This window comes from Giraffa tippelskirchi, chromosome 12 (genome assembly GCF_054371585.1).
Source record: "Giraffa tippelskirchi isolate mGirTip1 chromosome 12, T2T-mGirTip1v1.2.pri, whole genome shotgun sequence".
Classification (NCBI taxonomy): Eukaryota; Metazoa; Chordata; class Mammalia; order Artiodactyla; family Giraffidae; genus Giraffa; species Giraffa tippelskirchi.
The window spans coordinates 21994766-22021368 of NC_137286.1; the positions used below are offsets into that span (position 1 = coordinate 21994766).

Below are 26603 nucleotides of genomic sequence, written 5' to 3' on the forward strand. Positions count from 1 at the left end.
ATTACCTTGTTATTTTCTCATTAAATATTTTTATGATTCCTTCCTATCTCCATTATTAGCTTATTATTTATACTTATTTTTTTAAAATACTTTATTAGTTAACCTGGGGTTTATAATTTACATCTTTAATTTATCATAGTCTACCTTCAAATATTATGCTGCTTCATTGTGCAAGGTAAAAATCTTACAACTGAATATTTACAATCCCTCCCTCCCAATTTTTGTGCTATTTTTGGTCACACATTTCCTTTATATATGCTATAAACCCACAGTAATGTGCTACTATTTTTACTTTATACAGTTAATTATCTTCAGAACAAATAAAAGAAAAATGTCTCCTATCACTTTATTATAACCATTTCTTAACATATTCATTTTGTTGTGTAGATACCAATATTTTTCTTCTGTCACAGTCCTTTTGCCTTTAACTTTTCTTTAACTTTTCTTTAACTTTCCTTTAACATTTCTTATAGTGCAGGTCTGCCATAGTGAATTATCTTCATTTTGTTTACCTTAAAAAAAATTCTTTATTTCACCCTCAACTTTGAAATGGAGATATGGAACCTAATTTCCTTCTTCTTGGGTATGGGCCACACATAGTAACTTGCTACTAACAAGTAAAATCAGGTGGAAATGACAGTGTGTGACTTGAGAGTTGTTGTTGTTGTTTAGTTGCTTCACTGTGTCTGACTCTTTTGTGACCCCGTGGACTGTAGCCTGCCAGTCTCCTCTGTCCATGGGATTTCCCAGGCAAGAATACTGGAATGGGTTGCCATTTCCTTCTCTAGGTGATCCTCCAAATCCAGGGATCAAACCCACATCTCCTGCTTGGCAGGCAAATTCTTTACCATAGAACCACCAGGGAAGCCTGTGACTTGACTCCATCCTAAAGTCATTGTGACTTCTCTCTCACTGTCTTTCTCCAAAGTGGGTGACAGAACCACCATGCAAAGTCACTCCTGAATTTCTCATACAGAAATTTGGTGATAAGAAATATTTATTGTTTTAAGTCACTAAATTTGGGGATATTTGTTAAACAGCAGTGTATAATATTGGCATTCTCAGGGTTTCCTGGATCTGATGCTTTCACTATTCGATAGTGGTTTGATGCTTTCACTAGTTTTGGAAATTTCTTGGTCATCATCTTTTGAAATGTTTCTTTTGCCCCAATCTCTCTCTATTCTTCTTTAGGGGTTCCAATTACATGTATATTAGACTGCATGATATTGTTTTATGGTGGTTGGATGCTCTATTTTCAGTTTTAAAAACTTGCAAAATTGGCCTCATCATGCCATCCTTAAGTCACCAATCCAAGCTGAGCAGCACCCCGTTCTCTGAGGGACTCCACAAGGATGTACCTCTAAGCTCCTAAATTTTAATAATTCCAGACTCTTCTCTTTGTTCCCATAGCTCTAGAGGGGTTAGTTATTTCCTGAATTTCATAACAATGTGATACATTATTGTTTTCTTGTTATCTTTTCAGTTAATTAACTTATCATATGTAATAATTTCTATTAAAATTTTCTCTGTTGAAGTAGCAGTATGTTTTCTTAACTTTGAAGGAGTCACAAATCAGTATGGGAAGTCCCAGTAAACCAATCCTCAAAGCTGGGATTTTGAAGTTGGTTTAGCTGTGTCCTTGGACTTGATTGTAGTGCTGAGCTCCTTGCTAATAGAAAGTTGAATGTTGTGATCTGTTGCATGCTATGGCAACACAGTCAACTTTACTCCAGCTTCTTTGATCATGGAAACTTTTGTTGAAAAGACACATCTTGTAGGACTGGTATTCAGTGGCGCAAACTTTGGGAAATGCTGGCTTCACCATACTTCTCTATCCAGTGTATCCTCCCTAAACATATCATGGCATGTTAAAGTTGCTGCTACTGTTTTACCTAAATTGAGAATTTGTACTCATTATTTGAGCCTCAAAATCCATGTTTTATGTCAAGTGTTTAGAGCTTTTCCTGATAATGAATCCAAATGCCTCTAATTGGTTGTATTGCTTTATACATACCTCCAATATGATTGTTGTCACATTATATCATAGTTGTTTGTTTACATATATGCCTCACCCATGAGAACTGGAACTTTTTGAGAGAGAGTCCTTGTCTGGTTCATCTTTGTACCTTCAACCCTGGTCAGAGTCCCTGGCATACAGCTGGTACAATTAATTTTATGGGTGTCTTTCATGAGAAGGTTATGGAGGCTACCTGTGCTTATTCAGAAAGGAAAACTTGAGCACTTTGAATTTGCTGTTCCAGGGGAGAATAAACAGACATGCTTCATTATTTGAAATGAATGGTTTACAGCATTCTTACTATGTTATACAATTTCCCCTCAAGAGTAGGAGCTTTCGTTTTTCCATTTTACAAATCTATTCAACTTAGGCAAATAAACTCAACTCAACAAGCAAATATATACTGAGCTTCAGGAATAGCTTCAGGATAGTAGGCTTCAGGAAGGAGTAAGAAAAGTCCCTGGAAAGAAGAAATAATGCACAAGAGAGTTAATTTTCAAGTATTAGCTAAGTAATCAATACTATAAGTGGAAGTCTGCGTATTGAAATAGAGAATTTATATATAGATCCAATGGCCATCAATCAATTCTATATTAGAGGTTCAAGGGAAAAAGTAAAACTCAAAATTTCAAAATCAGTGATGGCAAAGAAAAGGATGAGCAGTATCTTATTAAAGATGCTATTCTTATACAAATCAAGTTCCCAAATGCATTTCATACCAGTGTCCTGAATATTGGGGGAATAAAAGAAAGACCTCATATCTAGATGAAAACAAATGATCTGAAACTGGTTGCTAATATGTTACCAAACAAAAACTTCTAGTTACCTCATTAGAATTATTCTCTAACAAGAGAACCAAAGGCAGAGAAAATATGCAAAAATTGCAAAGAATCGTGAATTAGGTTAAATATGAGAATAAGTGGCTTGAAATGAGAAGATTGCTTAATTTGGGATTAGATATTGTGAGATCTTTTTATCTGACATCTCTAGACATAGGCTGGATTATAAACTGTACATCTTGCTGTGAACAGGGACCAGACAAGATTACTGAAGATCCTATCAAGCCTGATGATCTTTGAAAGTGAAAGCCTAATTAAGAGCTGCTAGGGAGACATCAAAGGCTTTTTTTAAATCCCTATTGCTCTTAATCCCAGTTCCTTGGTGCCTTATTCCTCTCATTCGGACTACTCTAAAACTGAAGAATACACTTTGTGCACTTTTCCACCTCTGCTTCTTCTAAAGGCAGATTATTAGAACATTAAATCCTTCCTCTCTTATCTCTAAACTGACGATGTTTATTGTTCAGGTGTTAACAATATGAATAGATCTATGAATAGATTTTAACACTAAAAACTTGCTAAACTTTTTTCTTTAATTGCACAGGACAGAATTTTTAATGTTAGACTCTGTAATGCTACAAATTAAGCATCTTTTACCAAACTTATCTGATAAGTAATATTGTATCAATTTTCAATTCGGATTTGTATCTTCTGATTTCAGATTGTGTTGCATGCGATTGCTTACTTGGGTTAAATTCCTGTTGGGATGATCTTGACAGTGTTTCCCTTTATTGAAACAGTTTTAGGATAAGTGTCTCTACTACTATATTACCCAGAGAAAAACAACTGATTCATCAGTTTTAAAACTTGACAGAATTATTTTGCAGATTTAATAACATTCCCTTGATAGTAAATGAGGCATAAAGATTTTTTGTTTTATATATTCTTCCTCTAATGAAAAATTAGTGATGTTAATTTGAATACGGATGAAAATATTCTATCCAGTTATGACAATTCTGTGTGATAAAGTTCTCAATATTTACAAACAAGTGTTGGCAGCGCTGCATCCCTGATCAGCGGTCTTTCTCCAGACCACTCCACAGGGCCGTGTTAAAATTTTAACTTTTAATATAGGACTAAACCACTAACATTTAACTATAGGTTTTCTCTAGCAATACTCATAACTAACATCTGAGTCAAGCTAGACTTCACGAAGCTAACTCTCTGGATACCGATTCAAATCTCCAGTGGAAATACTGTGGCCAGCGTCACGTAGGTCGGCAACCATCCGCTCGTGGTCCTCTGCGGAACCTGATTGGCGCAGTGCTTGTCAGTCACACAGTGGGTCCTCCCTCAAAGCGTTGGTCTAAAAGAGACGCAGTGCTTTGACATCATCGCGGAGCGACAAAAGCGATCGAGGGAGGGAGGGGTGGGTTGTGAGCGTACTTTGGTGCTGGAGGGGGCAGCCTCAGAAAGTGTCATGGCTGCTGCTGCTGAGCTCAGTCGCCGGACCATCGGTGACAGGAGCCTGGAGCGGAGCTGCAGTCCCAGCCTCTCCCGAGAGATAGTCTCCGAAGTCTTTCGCTCCTTCCATAACCTGGCTGGACAAGTGAGTGATGTTCTGTGGGAGCAGGGGTCTGGGAACCGGCCTGCCCCTCCCCCCATTTTCCCTTGCGCGGAGGCAGGGGGCACGGCGGCCTGCAGGGTGTGGGGCCCGGCTGGAGTAGCAGAGGCCGGGGGAGGAGCCTGGGCCGGGTGGCCTGTGGGCTGAGTGAGGATGGCCGCGCGGGTTAGATCATGACCGGTGACAGGCTAGCTTTGCAGCTCTTCTCACCAAGAGTGAATGAGGTTAGTGTAAGTGAAAACGCGGCTCGGTAAGAAACAGGCTTGGAGAGAATGGATACGGAAGAGCTTCTCTGATGGTTTGGGAGGCGCCTGGAGCCTCAGGATCGTTTTTCTTCTAGTTCATTCATTGTAGAAATTGATAGGTTGGTAGGGCCTGAGATTTCTGGAAAAGCGCTCTCTCCGCCTCTTTAGGGTGATTTGCTCTTATGAGTCACTTGCTTTTGTTTACTTTTTTCCTTCTGGCCGTAGTGTCCATCTCTTCCCCTTTAAAACGAGAAGGAAGAGAAAAAGAATTAATCTAAACTGTTTCTAGCGTAAACTTGGCTGAGTTACCCTTGGTCGATACAACTTGCATCACAACTTGTTTAACTCGTAATTCAACTATTTATTAATTTAACTGGCTGATAAATAGCTTTTGTAGAAATGTCATAATAAAATGAAGCTTAAATAAAGGTACTCCTTACACTAAAGGCACTGTTTACTGATGTAAATGCAAAGCAAATTTTAAATGAGAAACAGCTTGAAAATACGTTTATCTGCTTTCAAAAAGAAATCTTTAAAAAAAAATCTTGGACTTAAGACAGTTGTGTTGAAGATTACGGTAACTTCTTTTATGAAAATAGAGCGTTTAATTTGTGAAAATTATTTTTAAAAGCCTTGGGTAGATGGTGAATGAGTCTTTTAAAAGGTTATTTCAGTATTTTAAAAAAATTTAATGTTTGTCCTGACTTACAAAGAGCATTGCTCTCTCTTAGTTAAACATTCATTTTGGATTAATGGAATGATTATTAATAGAGTCAGCTAAAAGTTATAACTTTTAAACTCATGAGTTTGTCAAGGACTTAGAACTTTTATTTGTGTATTTATTTTTAAGACTTAGGGACATTTCAGTCTGAAGACTCAAGACCTGTAAATGGTTTAAAAGTTTGAGAACTTTCTATGGCATGGACATTGGGACTTTTTTTTTTAAATCCTAATACCAAGATGAAAAAAGTTTATACTCACCTATAGTTTACAAAAGTCCCCCCCCACCACTGATGAGATCTTTTTAAAAACATTAAATAATTTAAACTGATCTTTTGAAATAGTTTGCATACTGAATTTTAAAAACTCATTTAAAGTTTTTAAACATTCTGACATTCTTTAGGTATAAATAGTGATGTAGTTAAAATTTACTTATGTCACCTGTCAAAAATATTTAGAGTAAATATTTGGTTAGTTTTCATGACAGAGTAAAGGGACCATAAATAAGACTAAATAAGATTGTCAAAAAATAAGATTGTCTCATCAATTAAATGCTAGCCAATTTGGTGATACTCTTTATATGTTGAGATGTACTGTTAAGATAATGAAAGCCAGAGTACTGTACTTATAAAATTGTTCCTGGTGGAAATAACTATTTCCTTTTGAAAAAAGATTAAGGAATTTTAAAAAAATCTATGTTGTAAAATGCCTAGTTCCTTCTGTATAGTATCATTGTGTTATTAACTCTCCTCAACAGGAAACATAAAATCAGATGTTAAAAAATTTTTTTTCTAGCCCAGGCTTTGAATTTATTGAATACTGATTTTGCCTCTGGTTGCTGCATTTTACCAAGCTGAAGAAATATTTATTGTTAACTTGGATTTTTATATTAGTGTAATAAAGTTTTTACTGAAATGCGTATTTTAAATAGTCCATATTAATGACAGACTAATACCTTTTCGACTGAATGGTTTACAAGTTCTATAGGTAAAAATGTACAGAATTCATATATTACTAATAGGGAATTTGTTGAATAATAGTTGGATGTATTGGGGATAGTTTTAAAGTTAATTTGTGACATTATTATGTGGTTTCTTCAAAGACCAAGTATCTTGCACCTGAAAGCTTACATAATTCTGCTAAATTGAAATGAGAATATCATCCAGACATTCAGTTTAATTTCTGTAAGTTATTATTTTCTCTAGAAAATTTGATGCTTTGCTTTGATTGAGGATTTGCCTGTGTTATCCCCAAACTATATTCGTAAATTGGTTACAATCAACTATAGGTTCCTTCAGAACTGTAAAAGTATAGTGATGGGTTACTTCCATGCATAAGTTGTTGTCTAAGGAAACCTTTATAAGCATTAAAAAATAGAAATTAAGATTAATATGGTTATCTTAATATAAAACCTTAGTTGAAATAACAAACTAATTTTTGCCAGTGCATCCTACACAAAACTTACTTCTTTACACTTGTCTAATACGGACTTTAAATATTTCTGGTCAAAGGGTGGTAAATTTCTGTCATACAGTGTTCATTCGTATAGTGCCTTTTGGGGAACTTTGGATCTCTTTGGTACAGTGATTCATTTTTTTGTTTTATTATAATCACAGTTCATAAGATCTTAACTAATAGAACACTTGTCCTTATTTTGTAGAAAACATGACTAGTTTTAAATAAATGATTTCTGAAAAAATAAAAGTTAACTTGATTCTGCGATGCAGGATATATGCCATAACACACATGTCCTAAAAATGTTTATGGATTCAGTTTTATTCACTTGAAATACTAAAGATGGAGGCTTTCCCTCTAAAATGTTCACTCATCTTGATATTAATTTTATATTCAGGTTTGTGGTAGTTTTCTGTATATAATTTTATTGTAATAGGTCATACATAGCCAATTTATGAGATTTTCATATAATGAACTCTTATACTTTACTAGAAAATACTGTTTAGCAATGAGTCTGACCTTTCCATCTAGTCTCTGGCCGTTTATTTCACTATTGTGGAAAAGTATTTGTTTTTAAATTTCATATTTGCACAGCTAAATAATAGTTTAATTTTTATTTGAAGTAAACATATGCCGCCATGTATCTGCAGACTTTATAATATATATGAATATGAACGTATGAGTTGATTTTTAAATTTTTAAAAATTGGTTAAAATTGAAAACAATGAAAATGTGATTCGGAAGACATCAGAGGAATGATATATTTGTTACATATTTATGTGCATATTTAACAAAAATAAATGCAGAAATTATGAAATCAGAACTTTCATAAATGTACCTCCCCCCTCTATTTAGTGCTCTTAGCTAGAAGCAGTAGGATTTTCAATAGGGCAAGCATTTGTTGGCCCCTATCCAAAGGTTTTTAGACACTGAATTATCAAAAAAAAAAACCTCATCTTTTCATCTTTCCTGGATAGTTTTACCTGTGAGATGGTCCCATTACACAGGCCCAAGAAGAATTAGAATTCTGCTTTTTCCTGAGAACTGGACCTTTCTTGACTTTTTGAAGTGGTAACTAGGTAGAGCACTTTTATGTATCATTAAAAACTTGAGAACTTTGAGCTAAATGGCATGTGATTCTATACAAATCTTATTTTTGTGACAGTCCCATATGTACAGCTTAATCATGTAATTTTTGTGATGTTGCTGGTTTGCCCCTGTGAAGCTTAACCTCAGAGATGATGTGGTGAAAATTACAATCGATTGGAACAAGCTCCAGAGCCTCTCGGCACTCCAGCCCGCTTTTCTCTTTAGTGCACTTGAGCAACACGTTTTATATTTACAGGTAAATTTCTTGTTAAAAATGTTAACTCGATATTGAGACTAGAAATTAATTGTAGCTAAATTGTACACTGGAGTATTTGTAGGTTCTGTCTTAACACCATATTAATAGTGTTATTAATAAAAGATTACTTCAGCCAGATTGGATCCAAATCTGTTAATTTACATAGTGATCAGGACAGTTACAGGAATATGGTCGAATGGGCTGATGTGGGTGTGACAACTGAATGAATGCAATTCTATTCGATTCCAGACTTGCACTGAAAATTCAATACAGTTGCATCTATGGTGGGTTATAATTAAGCAATAAGACACGGCAGGTGTGTGTCATGCTATGATAATGATTCCATGCCTTGGGTGAGTTTGGAGGCTCATGGAGTGCTTTCAGTGGTTCAAGAAGTGGCATTATCCCAGCATGACACATCCTGGAGTGTCTATTGCAATTAAACAGTTTCAGCATAGTTTTTAAAAAGAAAGTAATTTCTGTGACATTAATGTCTCATATTAGTAAGTAGCCAGTCACTATTTTATCGTCTTAAGAGTTTGAAATAATTCATTCTTTATATTAAAAGCCACACTGAATGGTTAATCTATAATAGTATTGCTATATATTTTTTTAATTTCAGTTCAATAACTAAACAGTATTATGACCTTGCTAGTTTCTAGCTGAACATTTTTGCAGTTACAATTGGTACAAGTTTACAGTTTATCTCTAATCAAAGTATAAAATATGAAGTGTCAGAAAGGTTTGGATTGGTCAGTTTAGTGCCATTAAGATATTTTAAGGATTCAGAAGAGTGTTTGGTATAGCAGACAACAGAAGCAAAATTTTAGGTATGAAAAAATAATTGGAACTTTGACGAGTGTTGGTGTGTTTTGATTAGTGGAGTAGACAATTTTCAGCCCTCTGTTTGATGACTTTATGGGAAATGTTAACTGTGTTTCATGTTAAAAGTAATAGTTAACCATAGTTTTGAAGGGCGGAAGCAGTGAGCTATAGGACTCAGTTGAGGCCTAATTTTGTGTGAGTGTATTGGAGGGGATGGTAGTATAATTTACATGATAGGATAGAATTGTATTCCCCTCTAGTATTGTAGGCATCTACCTCTTTCAGCTATGACGCTTGGTGGTTTTTTTTTTCTTGTTCATTTTCTTTTTAAAAATTTAAATTCATGACCCAAGAAGATATCTTGTCATGTCAGGAAAAGCCTGAGTGTTCACTCAGCGTAACACCTATATATGTCATGTCTATGCTGTCTCATTCACTTTGGCCAACTGCAGCTTCCAGTGGAGAATCTCCAGTGATACAGTGCTAATGCAGGGCTTTGCTGAGTGAGAGCACTGGCTCTTGTGTTAAGGAGGAAAAATACTAAGCCTTAGTGTTCTGAGGAGGCATTTGAATGACATGTTAATTAAGTGGCATTGGTGCCAGAGGCTGAGGCTTTGATTTGGCACAAAATAAAAGATGAATGACAGAATGATTCCCTCAAAGAAAATTTTAAATTTCCTCAGGTTTTCCTTCTCTTCTTTCCTTTTTTCTTTAATTTATAGCAAATGATATTGATCACAATAATAGAGAACAGCAAAAACATTTACATGTGGTCAGGTCTATGTATGATGCCAACCTTTTCTATTTAGTTAATTGATACTGAATATTGCTTTTACTTAGCCGAAATTTATATAAATATGGTAAATGTGATTAATTTTGATCAGTTTGAACCTCAGCAGATGGAATTGTGTTCTTCTCAGCCTTTTTTAGCAAAACTTCAGCCTCTGATTAAAGAGGAGAATACAACTGTTGTTGAAGAAATAGGAAAAACAGAAACAGGGAACAAGAATGAAGTAAATGCCAACTTTCCCACTGGAGACCTAGAAGAGGAAGAAAAGCACAAAGACTGTGATTTAGGAGATGTGAAAAAGACACAGATCCGTTTTGATCCAGAAGTAGTTCAGATAAAGGCTGGAAAAGCAGAAGTAAGAAGTTGGGTTTTGGGGGCCCAAGGGGGTATTTTTTAAAATTTTACTATGTTTGAATTAAGATGCATATACTTATTGTTTGCAGATTGACAGACGAATATCTGCATTTATGGAAAGAAAGCAGGCTGAAATCAATGAAAACAACGTCAGGGAATTTTGCAATGTTATTGACTGTAATCAAGGTAACTACCTAGAAGAATTTTTTTTAGGATTTTAATCTTTCATTTTTTTAAAAAATGGATAACATTAAGAGCACAGTTTATTTCACAGGTTTATTTGGAAACTAAGCAGAATTTTCTTCTGTTTAATAATAGAGTGTATTGCAAAAATGGTTTTCATTTTGGTTATACAGAAATCAAATGCTAACGTAAAAAGGCAAATGTTTACCACAGGTGAAAAGATTGTTTTAAAATTCCTTTAGGAAAGGAAGATAACATATGGATGAGCAACCCTGTGGTTGCTCAGTCACACTAGTAAGAAGGAGATATAAAATTTAAATCTAAAGGTACTTAACGAAGTTATCATATTAATACATGAAGTTAAACTTGGTAAAGTTAATACTCCTCAAGAGGGAGCAGTTTTCTCACTACTTAGCTGTTTGAAAGGTTTTGTCATGATAAAACCAACTTGTCATCAAGACTGTGGTATCTTATGCTTCTTTCGTTTCTTTCATACTGTGTATACATTTGCTGTTTTTCATCAGAATCTCCTTTCCTCTTCACATGATGCTATACTGTATCTGCAGGTATGCTGCAGAATACAAAATTGCAAAGCAATGGCATAGATCATATTCAGGCATCATAGTAATAATCAGAACAAGTAGTTCTTAGAAAAAATTATGGAGAAGCGTTCCTAATTGGGATGAGGCATTTTCTTGTTGCCTCTAATATCTCTTGACTAATTATTATGAATACTGAATTGTCAGATGAAACTAGAATTGACTCATACCACATTGGTGCGCTGATTCTCTTCATAATGAAGTAATAACAGGCTCAACGTGGGTACTAAATTCAGCCTTTCCTATTATTAACATTATACATGCGTATCTCTAGATTTGGTATATTTTACTGTTAGCTTTTCAGAACAGGTGCAGCAGTGGCAAAATCTCAGGTACTACAATCAAACTGCAAGCAACCCATGAGAAAGGGTTTGTTGAGGGAGCAAGCACATGTGTCACTAATGTTATTCCTCTGTTCTCTCTGCTAACTCTAGTATTATAAACCACCAGGGGATAGAAATTGACAAGAATTGAAATGCTCAGCAGGATTCCTTGGCCCATTCAATCCCTTGCTGGCTTCCAAACAGTGCTGGGAAGAATTGCTGTGGAGAGTGACTAGCACTCATACATTCAATGTCTTCACACCATGCTAAATTTCTCTCTAATGGGTCAGTTAATCTATGTATTTGGAATATAGCTCTGGAATGGATGATAGCTTTTTTTTTTTTAACCCTTAGCCCCATGAAATGGTAGAAAGAGAATGGAGAGGTGATGGCCCTTTAAACATATTTTGAGGTGTTTCAAAAAGAAAATGACTCTGTCTGGTATCTATATATAAAAGATAAGCAAATTTGGAATTTTATTCCCACTTTGTGTCAGCAGAATTATCTCAAGGAAACTTAGACTGAAAAAACTCAGATGTATTGTAATGTGTTCCCTTTAAGACCTCTCAGTTGATCAAAATACATACAATAGGTTTTTTTTTTTTTAAGTCAGATTCCCTAGGGAAAAGAACTTTCTTTCAAGTATCTTTTACCATCCATTTTTATTATAAAATAATCAAAGGGAATTTTTTAGGAAATTTACTGCAGTACATGGTTTTACTTAACATCATTTTAAAGGTTATAATGTTTGAAATGTTTATATATTAAAATCATTCCAACTTTCCCCCTAATTTATTTGTTGATATCTAACTTGAAAGAAATTATACTTTTCAGCTTAGAAAAAATTTGCAACAAATTTTCATATGGTATCCTTCTTAAAATTGCATTTTCTGAAAGGGATAGTCTAGAAAGATATAGATAGCTTTTGTGTTTGGGGATTTTTTTAAAAATGAGCATTGAAAATTTATGTGTTGTAGGTTTCAAGGTCTTTTTTGTGAGGTATTCTGAAATATAAATGTATTAAATGCATAATCTTTTATATTTGATGTTCCTAATTATATCAGCAAGTAATGTCACAGATGCTGTATTTTTTTATATGCTCTATTTTTATATTTCAGTAAAAATACTGAGCTTTGCTTATTTCTATGTTGAAATTGAATAATATCTCTTTAGATTAGGAAATTTTAACTTTCTATAATACATAAATTATTTTCTCCAAAGACCCAGATGGTCTTTAGGAATGTTGGTATTTGTTAAAAATTAAATTATGCCACTGAATGTTGAGGACTTTTCTGTATATAAATCTGGACATTAGATAAGATTAGATGTAAATTTTAGAGGGTAAAGATCACTAAATTTTATTCTGTATATGACAGTAATTTAATTACTATTAAATGATATTCTCTGATTATGAGTAATATATGCATTATTGAAGGGTTATCGAAATGTACATTTGAATATACTTAAACTTATACTCATCTAAATTCTTCTTAGAAAATAGTTGTGCAAGAACTGATGCGATTTTTACTCCTTACCCTGGGTTTAAAAGTCATGTAAAAGGTAAGTATCCACCACATAATATTTTCATCATTGACAGAAGCTTATTCTTAATTATAAGTAAAATGGAATAGAAATCACTTTTCTATCTAAATTTTATTTATTTAAAAAAAACTTGATTTTCTTCCTACTTGGGTTTGTGATATGAAAAGAACATACAGTAGTATTAGGGAGAGAGAATTTCTGAGTTTTGAAATGTAGATTTAATAGACTCAAGTTTCTGAACTTAGTTTCTAGAGTCGTGAATACGTATGGACCACAGACTAGATCTGAAGGAATTCAAGGGTCAGGTCATAAACCTAACAGCATGCTCCGAGACTGTGGTAATCAGGCTGTAGAAGAACGACTACAGAATATCGAGGCTCACTTGCGATTGCAAACAGGTAAGCAGAGTGCTTGGCAGTGCCCTGTAGTGTACCTTTGCAAGTGGTTAAAGAAATTCCAATTCATTTATTCACCATATTTTCATTGAGGGCTTGTCATGTATAAAACATTGTTCTGATTGGAAGAAAAATGAAGCAAGCATAGTCCCTGCTCCTAAGGAGTTTACAGTTCATGTGGTTGTGTTCCTCTTCCTCCACTTACACTTCCATCAATTTCATAACTGAACCATGACCATCTCTCTTACTCTTATCACACCCTGTGCTAGGTACAAAGTATTAAAAGGTGTGATCCTAGCCCTTTAAGATTTTCCAGTGAAGACAAGCATGTAAATAAAGACATGCCATTGGGGAAGTGACTAACATTTATTAAGTGCCAGTCACTCTGAAAGTATTATATGTATATCAGTTTACTTAATATTTAACTACCTTGTGAGGTGTTGGTGCTGTTACCCTTGTCAGATAGCTGGTGTATTTGTGGATGGAGGTAGAAGATAATAAGAGAATGAGTAAACCATTGAGGATAATAAGAGATTAGCATTAAAATTAATTGTCCCATAACTAATTTAAACTACAACTGTATAATAGGATTGACTGGTTTATTAAATCTAATAGTATCAAGTAGCTAATTTTGAGAAGTAGGTACTTACATGTTGAATGCCTACTATATGGAAAGCACTGTTTTAGACAGGAGGGATACTGAGATGATATAATCACAGTTCCTGGCTTCGAGGACTTCATAATCTATGGAAGAAAGATTAATAGTGTAGTGATGGGGGATGTTAAAAGGATTGTGAAGGAAGGTTATGGTGGGGCTCAAGGAGGCTCTTTGTGAAGAGATTCAGGCAGTGCTTTGTTGACCCAGTGAAGCTTGAACTGGTTCTTGAAAGGTACAGAGGTGCAGCAGAGGACATTCTAGGTAAAGGGAGCAGCAAGAGCAAAGTCAGATGAGTAAGTTATTCATTTTCCTTTATTCAAGAGCAGGAAAAACCAAGCTCCTAAAAATTAAAAGTTTTCAGAAAAAAACGTATTTCTAGAGTTTTTATATTTAACAAGTTGATACTTTGGATGTGAGTATTCTTAATTGCATAATGATTATCTAATTATTTATTCATTCAGTACATATTGAGTACCTGTGCAGTCTGTGAACTGATGCTTCCTAGGTTTGTGCAGTGCACAGGCTGCAGAGCCATACCCAATGAGCAAAAAATTTTGCCTTCTTAGAGCTTATATTCTTAGAGTGGAGAAACAGGCAACATATAAGCAAAATACATAGAATGTCAGTGGGTTTCGAGAAAAATAAGGAAGGGAGTGTTGGGTAGAGGGAGGTGGTAGCACTGGTATTTTTTAAAGAGCGGTCAGAGAAGGCCTTACTGATACGGTAACTTTTGAGCCAAGACTTGAAGTTGGCAAGAGCTAGCCTTGTGAATACAGAGGTAGAGAGAACCACAAGTGCTAAAGTTGTAAGAGTACTTGGCCTAGTTGAATAACAGAAAAAAGGGATCAAATAGCTGAAGTGGTATGTGGGGACAATGTCCAAATTGTATAGGACCTTGTAGACTACTATAAAGGTTTTGGTTTTTAATGTGAGTGAGGTGTGAAGGTGTTGGAAGGTTTTGAGCAGGGAACTAACACTATCTGAATTAAATTTTTAAAGGATCATTGGCAGCTGTGTTGTGAACAGACTCTAGGCATGCAAGGCAGAACCAACGAAACCAATTTGGAGGTTATGATAATCCAGGGAGAGGTGGTGCTTTTGACCAGAATGTTTGCATTGGGGGGGGTGCTGAGGAATGGAAGAACTTGTGATATAATCATAGCCTTGAAATCTGAGTAACCTTAATTTTACCAATCCTCTCCCTAGAAAGTTTGTTAAGAATTATGGTAAAGCTCCTTTTTATAAAAAGTTCTTCTGAGTTAAAGGAGAAAATACAGCATGTAAGGGGAAGTTTAAATTGAAGAAAATATGACATATTGCAACCACTGAATTGTCAGTTGTCACTATGCATTTTTCTCCTCCTAAGTATCAGAGTCGGTCAGAGATATTAAATCTCTTATCAAATGAACTTAAAACAACATGCCTAGCAACATAAATGGGGCTTGAGGAGAAGCGTGGTACAATAATATATCCCATAGTGTATAATATGAAAATGTTTGCTAAAGATTTCATTCTATTTTACTCCTGTTAATTTATTTTCTTAAGTTTAAATAGTCCCCATTCTTTTGCATAAGTGTCTTTGCATGGTATTTTAAGGATAAAACTTTAAGAGTTATCCAATAATATCTCAGTTTCTTATAATGTATTTATTTAGGTGGTCCAGTGCCAAGAGACATTTATCAGAGAATTAAAAAACTTGAGGACAAAATCCTTGAATTGGAAGGCATCTCTCCTGAATATTTTCAATCTGTAGTAAGTATAAGAAAAAATAAATGTTATTTTAGGATTCTTTATCATATAACAATTCACTCTTAGATCTGCTTTGTGCAAAAAAACTGTTTTAATAGTTTAGTCAGTGATGAGTGAACATAGTTCTGAGTAAAGAGTTACCCAGTTCTTTAAAGATTGAAATTTTTAATGTTGTATTATAGACATTCAAAAAAATTAAGAGTTACTTTATGGTACATTACCCAAATTCTCAAATTTAAGCCATTTTTTGTGGCATAATAAATCAGTCTGAATAGCCCTATTGCTCTGAACTTGCTGTCTTGTAAAACGGAGGCTTCCTCTGCGGCTTTACTCTCCGTTATCCCTTCTGCCTCTTTAATCCCTCTGCAGACTTTCTAAAAGAATAGTCTTCATTTTTCTCCTTTTCTAAGAACATTAAAAAACAATCTGTGCTGATAAGTATCTTTGTCATATTAGCATGTTTCAGACAACTGATCCTGGGCTCTTTGTGTGTGTGTGTTTTAAAGCAATGCCATATTCGAAAGAACTAAAGTAAAAGTGAACTAAATTTTTAATGAAATTTAATAAACTATTTCTGAAATATTATGTAAAATAATTCAATTAGCATGGATCATTATAAGTCACTGGTGAAGACAGGATTATTTTAGGAATAACAGCAATCTTTCCAAAGTTTCAAATTGGTATTAGAGTAAGGTACAAAAAAGGAATATTTCCAGATGAAGAAGGTAAGTCAAATAAGCAAAGTGAGCAGTGAATCTTAAAGCTCAATAATTTAGAGAGTTTTAGTGATTTACTTCCCTCCAATATAAAATGGGGCTTATTAAAGTACTGAGGGCTGAAGCAAGGATTAAATGAGATAATGCCAGTCAGGCACCTAGCATGCTGTGTAGCACAAGGTAAAACCTCAGTAAACATGAGCACTTATTTAATTTCAGAAACCATTTAGAGGTAGCTGTATAAACATGGGTAAGTCGTACAACTCCTCTGGCCTTCTCCTCTAATTTGAGATTTGTTGGTTGTTCTACATAATTGTAAAGGCCTTTCCATCTTGAGGATTTTCCTTTGCCTCTTCCTAGGAAACTTCAGAGAGATTGTATGCCTTTTCCTACAGTAACACACCATAAGTTTTTCCCATTCAAGCTGCCTCCATTAAGAAATCCTTAGGTTATTTTTTCTAGTTCAGCTTCATATCTTGTTAATATAATTCTTGTTAACAATAGAACTCATCTTAAAAGAGTTGTACCATTGTAGTATTATATACCTTCAGTGGATCATGGCCCTTCATCTTTCTTTTTTCTCTCTGATTCGGGTTTTAAAAGGTTAACATCTCTATTACTAAATTTAATTAACAAAAGAACAACCCCTTCAAACCATAATCTTATTTTGGGGGATTCTTTATACACAGAATAGAATGTTTGGTTCAAGAGGTAGAAATAGATTATAGAAGACCTTAAAAGATGTCACCAGAAATTTAAGGTTTAAATACTGTGGAAATTTTTGAGCAGGGAAGTGACTGGTGCAAATGGTAGAAGGTTCATCTAATACTGTTCTATAAGATATACGAAAAAGAAGAAGACAGTATTATACTAGCTTAAATGTGAAATGCAATCCTGAAACAAGGACATGAGAGTGAGAATAGAAAAGATTAGTGCCATTGACAGTAGGAAAGAAAAGTTGGCAAATATTGATTTATAGCAAGAATGAGTTCAGTCTCTGGTTGGAAAAATGATACTATCATTGGTAGAAATAAAATCTGGAGGAAGAGATATTTTGGGAGGAAATGTAGACTTAGAGTCAGCAGGATATGCAGTTAGAAGTATCAGGTAAGCTTTTGAAGATGTAAGACTTACACTTGATATAATTGGGAGAGACAATATAGACCTCATAGATAGAATGGGTAAGAACATTGAGACTGTCAGAGGCCTGAGGTCTGAAACTAACTTCAGAGGCAGGAAGTGTTATAAATGTAAACAGGATGGCCTGTATGTGTTGGGTTGTCACACTTGTAATAAAACTAGTGCTTAAAAAATTTTTTTTCCAGATATATTAAACAACATATATTTGATTAGAGGGATCATTTCTGGATTAGTATTGGAAATGACATCCAAGTTAATAGTGAGCTATAAGCACAAAACACTGAAATGTTTAAACAAACTGGTTTTGTCCTTAAGGCCTCCGAATATGTATGGTACAGACTCAAAGGCAAAGATTTCATACCCACCCTTCCATAATAGAGGAATGTCCCAGCTATAGGAGCTGTGTTCCTTTCTCAGACTGGAACCAGCTCTAGAGCTGTCTTCGTGTGTGAGAAGAGATTAATACATACCCTGCAGATGACATAGCACATTATTCACCACTCTTACTTTCTTCTTGCTGAGAGTACTCACAATGGCAATTGCATAATTTTACATGTCTTTTCTGTAGACTCTTGAAGAAAATAGATTGGATATGTAGCACAGTCTTCTAGCTTCGAAAGGTAGGAAGTAAAGGAAAATTGAACCCATTAGATTTTCTAAAGATAGAACTTTTGTTAGAAATCAAATTTATGAAAAGTTTTTAAATGAAATGTATCTAATCCAGATTCACATGTAGGTAAATTCTAAACACAGTTGGATACAGATTATCATGGATGACCATGTAGCACAGCATATGTAGTAAGCATTATATATATGTGCAAATGAATGGATAGGACTTGGCCAATCGTTAACGATTGGATTTTTAAAGGTATGTTGACTTTGTTTGAAAGCACTGATTAGCCTGTAATGGTTAAGTCCTGGTTCTAAAGGGAAGCGTGGGGAGAAGGGAGCACTGAGTTAATTAAGTTTTTGAGAAAGAGAAACCTTGACTGGGTTTCTGTCTGGTGGCATTGTGAAAACGTGCGTTCGAGTTTGGAGTCGAAGTTCAGAAACATATCATTGCCCACGCCAGGGAGAAATGAAGGTCTGAAACAGGGCAGTGGGACTGGAAGGGACGAAACATTTAAGGCACTCCCTCTGTCACCCTTGATCGTCGGTTACCCTTTACAGCTGATAGAGGTGAAGAAAGGGGGTGGTCATGAAAGAGGTCTCCTTACCACTAAGTTTCCTCAGAGCATAGGTTTCTTTTAAGTCATTGAACCACTGATGTCCTTATTCTGATACTTCTCACTTTGGTTTCATGATACATTAATCTGATTGCTCAATGACATGGAAACAGGCCATATTTTACAGATTAAGCTGTTAGGAAAACAAGGGAAAGTGTTCTTTCATCGCTGTATAAAAAGCCACCTCTTGGGAAGGTAGGAGACTGAGTGGCGACCAAATTAAACATTAAGCCCTTACCTGCCCACAGGCGCCACCACAGTATCCTGCTCAGTTTGGCAAAGGAAGAAGCATGTTTATATAGGCACTTCCATATTTAATTATTCCAACACTTACCGAGTTCCCACTTACTAGAAACTACTGATAAGAAGCATACCTCAGTATTCTTTGAAAACAGCTTTAAATCTCCGTGGTTGCAGATGTTCACGAGAAAAATTTTACTGCCTATGTTGACAGTTTCTTTGTCAGATGTACTAATGTACTAATATAATAATTTGCCATTCAAGGCCTTGTGGGTCTGTAAAACTAAGAACAAAGTCAAGCAATAATTTATTAGATCAAGATTTAAAAAAACACACAGCAGTATGTTGGTGAAGATGTTATTAGCTTCAAGTAATAGAAATTTATACTCAAACTGACTTAAACAGTATGGAAATAATCTTTTAACACAGGAAGTTCAACAGTAATGCAGTCTTCAGGGTAAATTGATTTACTGGGCTAAATCATGACTGTAAAAGAACTGAGCTCTTTCCCCTCTCAGCTCTGCTTGGTGCTTTTTCCCCAGGCAGATGCTAAGATAGCTACCGTGCTTTCTCGTGTCCTGTCCAGATGACAGCAGCGTCCGGAAAAACTGCCTCCTAGATGGCTTTCTCTTTGAAGTGAGGAAGTTTTTTCCAGAAGCTCTTCCCTAATTCCCAGCTGACCTCTCCTTAATTGTGGGCCAGAGTTGGGCCCTTGCCTGTTGTGGTCACTGAGGACCAGTGGGACAGAATCAGTAGTCCCTGAGTCTCACAGACAGTGCCCAGTCAAGGGTGTGTATGCCTGTTTTCACCCCGCTGCCAGGTATTCCACATTCTGTTTCCCTCTGACTGTTGCTGCTTCACCTGTTCAATATCCTGGGATAGGAATGTTCTAAGAGAGGAAACTAAGTAGAAGATCCACAGAGCTCCTCTTACCACAGTCACTAAGCCTCAGTAGAAGGTGGAAATTAACCGTGAAAGTATAGTTGTGTATAGCCAGGGACAAGCATGTTGTTCTGACATTACCACTCATACTTTTAATACCATCTTTGGAGGGTAACTTCCAAAGTAGAAAAAAGCAGGTGTCAGTTATAGATAGTGCTCAGTGAGTTTGTGGGCTTTATTTCTGCCAGGGTTCTCCTTATTTTGTTCACTCTTCTATAAAGAAAAATTATTTAGATTTTCTAAGTATTGATTACTTTTTTTTTTTTTTACTTTTAATCTAGAACTTTTCTGGAAAAAGAAGAAAAGTTCAACCACCTCAAGTAAGTTACTATATTTTTATTTGGTTTCTGAAATAGTTTGGTTTTATATCTTTCTTATTAAAAGTTTCTGCTATGGTTGCTTTTAGGTCATATCCTGGGATTTAGGACTGGAAAAAAAGGGGCAACATAAATTAATGTGTTATTTTAAGGGTGTGGAATGACTCAGAAGGGTCAAATAACTATTAAAATCTATCCAGATGTTAACTGTAGAAGAAAGTATCAATTACAAAATGCTGAAAAATAAGTGTTCAATTTAAATCCCATCCGCTTTCCTTCTGCAGACACTGCTAATTAGCATCTAAGTCAAAAAAGGTGTCTGGCAAAGTTGACTTTCGTTCACCCCTGTTCACAGTACTACTGTATTAATTGAATCTTAAAAATTTTATGTTTATCCAATATTACCATTTCAACATTTAATAACAATTATTTTTTACAGGTCATACTCCACTTAGTTGTTATATTCCATGTGCTGTGCAGTATATCAATGTAGCTTATTTCATACATAGAAGCCTGTACCTGTTAGGCTCCTACTCATATCTTGCACCTTCCCTCTCCCCACTGGTAGTTCATTCTCTTTAAGTCTGTTTCTTTTTTGTTATATTCACTAGTTTTATTTTTCTTAGATTCCACATATCAGTGGTATCATACAGCAGTTGTCTTTTTCTATCTGACTTACTCCATTTAGCATATTACCCTCCGGGTCCATCTGTATTGTTGCAAATGGCAAAATTTCATTCCTTTATTGTGGCTTATTTTTGTATTTGTCCCAGATCTAGTGCAAAGGTATGGAGGAGGCCCGAGCATGGTGATTGCAGGAACTGAGGTGGCTGCTCTGCTGTCTGGGATTTGGACTTCCTCTGTGGCTCTTAGTGCCCAAATCTCAACTCTAAGCTGCAGTGTGGAGTGGACATGCTGGGGCACAAACCACTGTGTTCCTGAGTGCTCCGACAGCAGCCACCTCCTTCCTACCCCGATCACACTCTTGGCACCCTTGTCTGTTTCTGCATAGGTGAACCGAGTCTTTTCCCAGTGCTTGGTTGGCCCAGATCTCGCAGGCTGTGATATGGAGTGAACAAGGCTGGTGGTGTTCACACCTTTAGATTGAGAGGCCTAGCAAGGCAGCATTTGCCAGTGCAAGGCTCTCTGCACCCTGATTATTGGGAAGCCAGCACAAACGCTCCTCCCCATAGAGTCTAGGCTTCACCAGCCCTTCTGTCTGTCGCAGTGGATTTCCCAGCAGGCGTGGGGGCTTGTCGCCCCTGTGCAAGACCCCAGGACTGGTATTCCCAGATTATGGCTTAGCCTGCTTGCTCCCTCCCCAATGCCAGCGTTCCTCCCTTGGAAACCTCCTCTTCCTTACATATCCATTCCAGGGGCACAAGTCCTGACCTGATGTTTGGTTTTTTCTGTCTTACCTCGTTTTGTAGAGATCTTTCTTGCAGCTTTGGTTGTATAATTCTGCCATTTCCAGTGAATTTTCTGTGATAGTTGTTCCACATGTATATTTTGATTGTTTGCAGAGGTGAGCTCTACATCCTTTGCAATCTTGATCCCCTTCTGTTTTTAATTGTAAAACTTTGAAATTTGAGTGTCCACTTTTTTTTTTAGATTAACTGCAATCAACTACCTTGGCTATCAAAAGAGAATTCCCAGTTATTTTAAGCAATTAAACTAAAAATTTTCTTTTTTTACTATTGATTATGAGAATAGGCAGTTGAAAATTATGACCCTTTCAAAGTATAAAAGGTCCAAGATAGCGTAGTCATTAGAAAATCAAAAGTAAGAAATAGTTAAGCCTTGTTATTTTATGTCTTTAAATTATAGCATAGTCAACATATGTGGTTCAATTTAAAAATTATTCTCATGAGAAAAAAAGTTATTTACCATGCTTTTGGATATTTTGGTCTTCCCTGGTGGCTCAGACGGTAAAGCGTCTGTGTGCAATGCTGGAGACCTGGGTTCAATCCCTGGGTCAGGAAGATCCCCTGGAGAAGGAAATGGCAACCCACTCCAGTACTCGTGCCTGGAAAATCCCATGGACAGAGGAGCCTGGTAGGCTACAGTCCATGGGGTCGCAAAGAGTCGGACACGACTGAGCTACTTTACTTTACTTTTTACTTTACTTTTGGATATTTTATGTATTTGTAGTACATTTAGCACTTTACCCGCATTAAAAGTCTTACTCAGCAATTTGTGTTATTGTTTACAGCAGAACTATTCACTGGCTGAACTTGATGAGAAAATTAGTGCCCTCAAACAAGCTCTGCTCAGAAAATCAAGAGAAACAGAATCCATGGCGACACGTCACCTTCCATGAAAAACTCCTCTCATTGTTCTCATTGTGATTTTATTTTTTTAGATGTGTGTGTAACTTACATATCCATTTAATTAATTGCAGTGTTTTTATTAGTAGTAGACTTACCTCTGAAATCAAGGTTTATTTTCATGTGAGTCCACTTTGCAGCAAGCAGTCTTTAAATATTCCAATATACTTTAAGATAGTTAATGTGTTGAAAGTAGCATTGTTGGAATTTATTCCCTTCTGTTTTAAAGGAGGTTATTTTGAAAATTGAAAACCTTAATTAGAAATTACATCTTTGTGTGTATGTGTGTTTATCACAGAAAGGAACATTTATTTTGAATAGTGATGTTTAAGAAGACTTGATATTTTTAACATTGATGTTAACCAGTTTTAGTTTAAAACAGTACTTTGTACATAATAGGCATTCAATAAAAAAGTTTGAAATGAATTTTAAGTGCATATATTCTTTTCCAAGTGTCAATTTAATCTAAATAAATAGATCATACCTTTTAGGGGCTTCCCAGGTGGTGCAGTGGTAAAGAATCCACCTGTCAATGCAGGAGGCTCGAGAGGTGGGTTCCATCCCTGGATCGAGAAGATCCCCTGGAGAAGGAAATGGCAACCCACTCCACTATTCTTGCCTAGAAAATTCCATGGACAGAAGAGCCTGGCAGGCTACAGTTCATGGGGTCTCAGAGAGTCAGACATGACTGAGCACAGCACACACACATACCTTTTATCCTCTTATTGACCTTAAGCAAGTTACTTTTAATCTCTCACTGGGCCTTAATTTCCTTATCTGTAAAATGTTAGGATAATATATTTGTAATAATAGTTGAGATATGCATGTACAGCTTTTGAACATGTCTGACATAAAGGTAATGCTTAGTAAATATTATTACTGTTGACTAAAACTAAGTCTTTGGAAAGTAGTTAAGATGTTACAACTTACATAGTCCCTTTTCCTTGAGCACCTCCCCTCTTTGGACTGCCCCAGTTTTATATTAGGCAGTACATATATTTCCATAGTTGCAGATTAAACACTTAAATGCCCACATACTTATGATAAATTAATCAGTTTCACAGGAGGAAAGAATATACAGTGGAGAAAAGCCAATCTCTTCAAATGAAACTGGAACATTTCCTCATACAGTATACAAAAATAAAAATGGTTAAAAGGCCTAAATATAAGACATGAAACCATAAAACTCTGAGAACATAGGCGAAACAGTCTTTAACATAAGTCGTAGCAATATTTTCTTGGATCAATCTCCCAATACAAGAAAAAAGCAGAAAGAGATGGAACCTAATTAAACTTACAAGTTTTTGCATAGCAAAGAAAACCATCAACAAAAAACATGGAATGCGAGAATACATTTGCAAAATGATGTGACTGACAAGGGGTTAATATTCAAAATATCTAAACTGCTCATAGAACTCTTAGCAAAATATCCAGTCAAAAAATGGGCAAGCAACTTGGAACAGACATTTTTCTGAAGAAGGCAGATAGCCAACAGGTGCATGAAAAGATACTCAACATTGTTATTTCTTAACTGATTATTAGCGAAATGCAAATCAGAACCACAATGTGACACCTCACCTGTCGGGATGGCTGTCATTAAAAAGAACACAAATACTGGAGAGGCTGTGGAGAAAAGAGAACCTTCATACACTTGTTTGGAATGTAAATTGGTGTGGTCCTGTGGAGGTTGCCTAAAAATACTAAAAATAGAACTACCATATGATCCTGTAACTCCTCTCCTGGGTATATATCCAGAGAAAACACACCAAAAAAGATACATGCGCCTTAGTGTTTACAGCAGCATTATATACAATAGCCAAGAAATGGAAGCAACCTAAGTGCCCATCAACATTAGCTGAAGACAATGTGTATATATACAGTGGAATATTACTTAGCCCTATTAAAATGGAGTAATTGCTATTTGCAGCAACATGAGTAGACCTAGAGAATATTATGCTTAGTGAAGTTGAACACAGAAAGATAAATACTTATAATATCATTAACGTGAAGTCTAAAAAAAATATAAATGAATATATACAAAACAAACAGACTCACGGACCTAGAAAACAAACCTACAGTTGTCAAAGGTGAGAGGGATGTGAGAAGGGACAAATTAAGGATATGGGATTAACAACAGATAGGAACTACTATGTATAAAATAGAGAAGCAATAAGGATAAGTTCCCTGTACAGCACGGGAAACTAGACCCATTATCTTGTAATAACCTATAATGAAATATAATTTGCAGGTGACCACTATTCTGTACACCCAGAACACAATCTTGTAAATCCACTATACTTCAATTAAAAAAAAATTTTTTAAAGCAGCTATAATCAAGGAGCAGATATTTTGCTCAAGAATTGTTTGGTTGTAAGAATCAGAAATCTGCCTAAAATAGCTTGTAAAGCAAAGTTATTAAAAAAGGATCAGAAATATGGAATTCATTGCAGGAAGTATAGCTCGACACTGTGGCATCCAGAAAGTCACCAGCGGATTCATTCATCTCTTTTGCTGTGTGTCTAGCTGCCTCGGGCTCTGTCTAGTTCTGTTCCTGCCCTCCTTGCTCTCTGCTCTCCCTCTCCATCCCTCCTCCTCATTCCTTTTCTCTTACTCATAATAACCTATGCATCTGTTTTATTCTCTCTGTAAACTGGTTCCCCTGAAAGCCTCTTCATTTCTGATTCCTCACATGGGTGACCTGTTAGCCCTGTCCCCATGACCTTTGAACTTCCATGGTGCACGTTCTTAACCCAGCTCTGTAGAACCTCACAATTCCATGGACCGCCGCTTGCTTACCTGTCTCTCTTTCTTAGCTTTAAGTCCTTTAGAGGCTGAATGTCAGCGTGATCAGGGGTCTCAGTCAGTTGTGGCCAGGTCAATGGGATAGGACCTCTTCATAGGAATATGCCATGTACACACGACTTGCACCACCATTTGTGGAAGCCTTGAAAATGGGGTCACCTGGTTAAAAAAAATTGGGCTTTAAAACCATTCCCAAGAACTGCATGTGGATGAGCTGTTTCCACTAATGACTATAATCTTGCTTAATGTGATCCAGTATTACAGGAACAGTGACAAATGCCTGCCCTTTGGTCTCCATCTGGTGTTTGTAATCACCATCCTACCAGAATGACCACCTCTGAGTTTATTGGCACATTTTACTACTATTACATCAGCAATACAATAGGAGAAACCTCAACAAAAAAAAGGAGGATGACTTAAGAGGTGGGGAAGAAACTTAGAAAATAGGATCATATACTGATCACTGGTCTGCCCCTAACATAAATACCCCAAATCTGTTTCTTGGCTCCTAGCAAAGTAAGGGAGAAGGCAATGGCATCCCACTCCAGTACTCTTGCCTGGGAAATCCCATGGACGGCCATGGACGGAGGAGCCTGGTAGGCTGCAGGCCACGGGGTCGCTAAGAGTCGGACACGACTGAGCGACTTCACTTTCACTTTTCACTTTCATGCATTGGAGAAGGAAATGGCAACCCACTCCAGTGTTCTTGCCTGGAGAATCCCAGGGACGGAGGAGCCTGGTGGGCTGCCGTCTATGGGGTCGCACAGAGTTGGACACGACTGAAGCGACTTAGCAGCAGCAGCAGCAGCAAAGTAAGTAGGAACTCACACCTGCCAGTCCTAGGATCTGGCTATTAGAAGGATTTCCTTTTTCAATTGTCCTTCAGACCTGCTCTTCAGAGGACATTAGAGAGTCCTCCTCTCTCCAGTAAGTACTGTCTGGTGCCAGCATGTTTTTCTACTTGAGTTGGAGCCTCCAGAAGAGGCCAGGATGCACCGTGTTGGTATGAGTTAGTATTACTGCTTAAGACTACAGTTCTGGTGGTAACTGCCCAGTATGTTAGTGGGCTTTCAATCATTGTCTTTCTTGAGTGTGTCACTGACTGAAAGGTGATGCCAGGAGTTTCTGAGGGGAATAGGGGGTGGAGTAAGCTTGCCTTCTGAATCACCAGGCCACCTAATGACCATTCCTTCAGGATTTTTGTTATTCAGCTCTTCTTAGACCCCATTATTCTTAATGGCTCTGTCCTCAAGAGAATAAAGGAGGAAAAGTGACCTCAAAGAGGATTGT

The 26603-nt window shown here is 36.3% G+C and overlaps 1 protein-coding gene and 1 long non-coding RNA gene across 6 annotated transcripts in view; one reads left to right on the forward strand and one right to left on the reverse strand.

Moving 5' to 3' along the window:
- Positions 1-451: 451 nt before the first annotated feature.
- Positions 452-26603, reverse strand: part of LOC145528827 (uncharacterized) — a 103557-nt gene continuing 77405 nt past the window's right edge. Inside the window, exons 3-12 of the long non-coding RNA XR_014070726.1 lie at positions 25308-25472; positions 22996-23092; positions 22072-22172; positions 21603-21819; positions 19060-19208; positions 17930-18070; positions 13847-13940; positions 4243-4905; positions 4029-4162; positions 452-2477 (exon numbers count right to left, since the gene is read on the reverse strand). This is a non-coding gene — a long non-coding RNA (uncharacterized LOC145528827). The remainder of the gene's footprint in view (positions 2478-4028; positions 4163-4242; positions 4906-13846; positions 13941-17929; positions 18071-19059; positions 19209-21602; positions 21820-22071; positions 22173-22995; positions 23093-25307; positions 25473-26603) is intronic.
- MBIP (MAP3K12 binding inhibitory protein 1) lies at positions 4246-22937 on the forward strand. Of its 5 annotated transcripts, none has more exons than XM_081547892.1 (9): positions 4246-4405; positions 8066-8185; positions 9931-10155; positions 10244-10340; positions 12754-12819; positions 13047-13199; positions 15509-15606; positions 20149-20187; positions 22397-22937. In XM_081547892.1, the coding sequence occupies exons 1-9, from the start codon at positions 4277-4279 to the stop codon at positions 22502-22504; spliced, it is 1035 nt and encodes a 344-aa protein (XP_081404018.1). In that variant the 5' UTR covers positions 4246-4276; the 3' UTR covers positions 22505-22937. The 5 variants fall into 5 exon arrangements, with proteins under 5 accessions (XP_081404018.1, XP_081404019.1, XP_081404023.1 ...); XM_081547893.1 differs by having other exon boundaries at positions 22400-22937; XM_081547895.1 differs by lacking the exon at positions 4246-4405 and adding an exon at positions 4420-4644.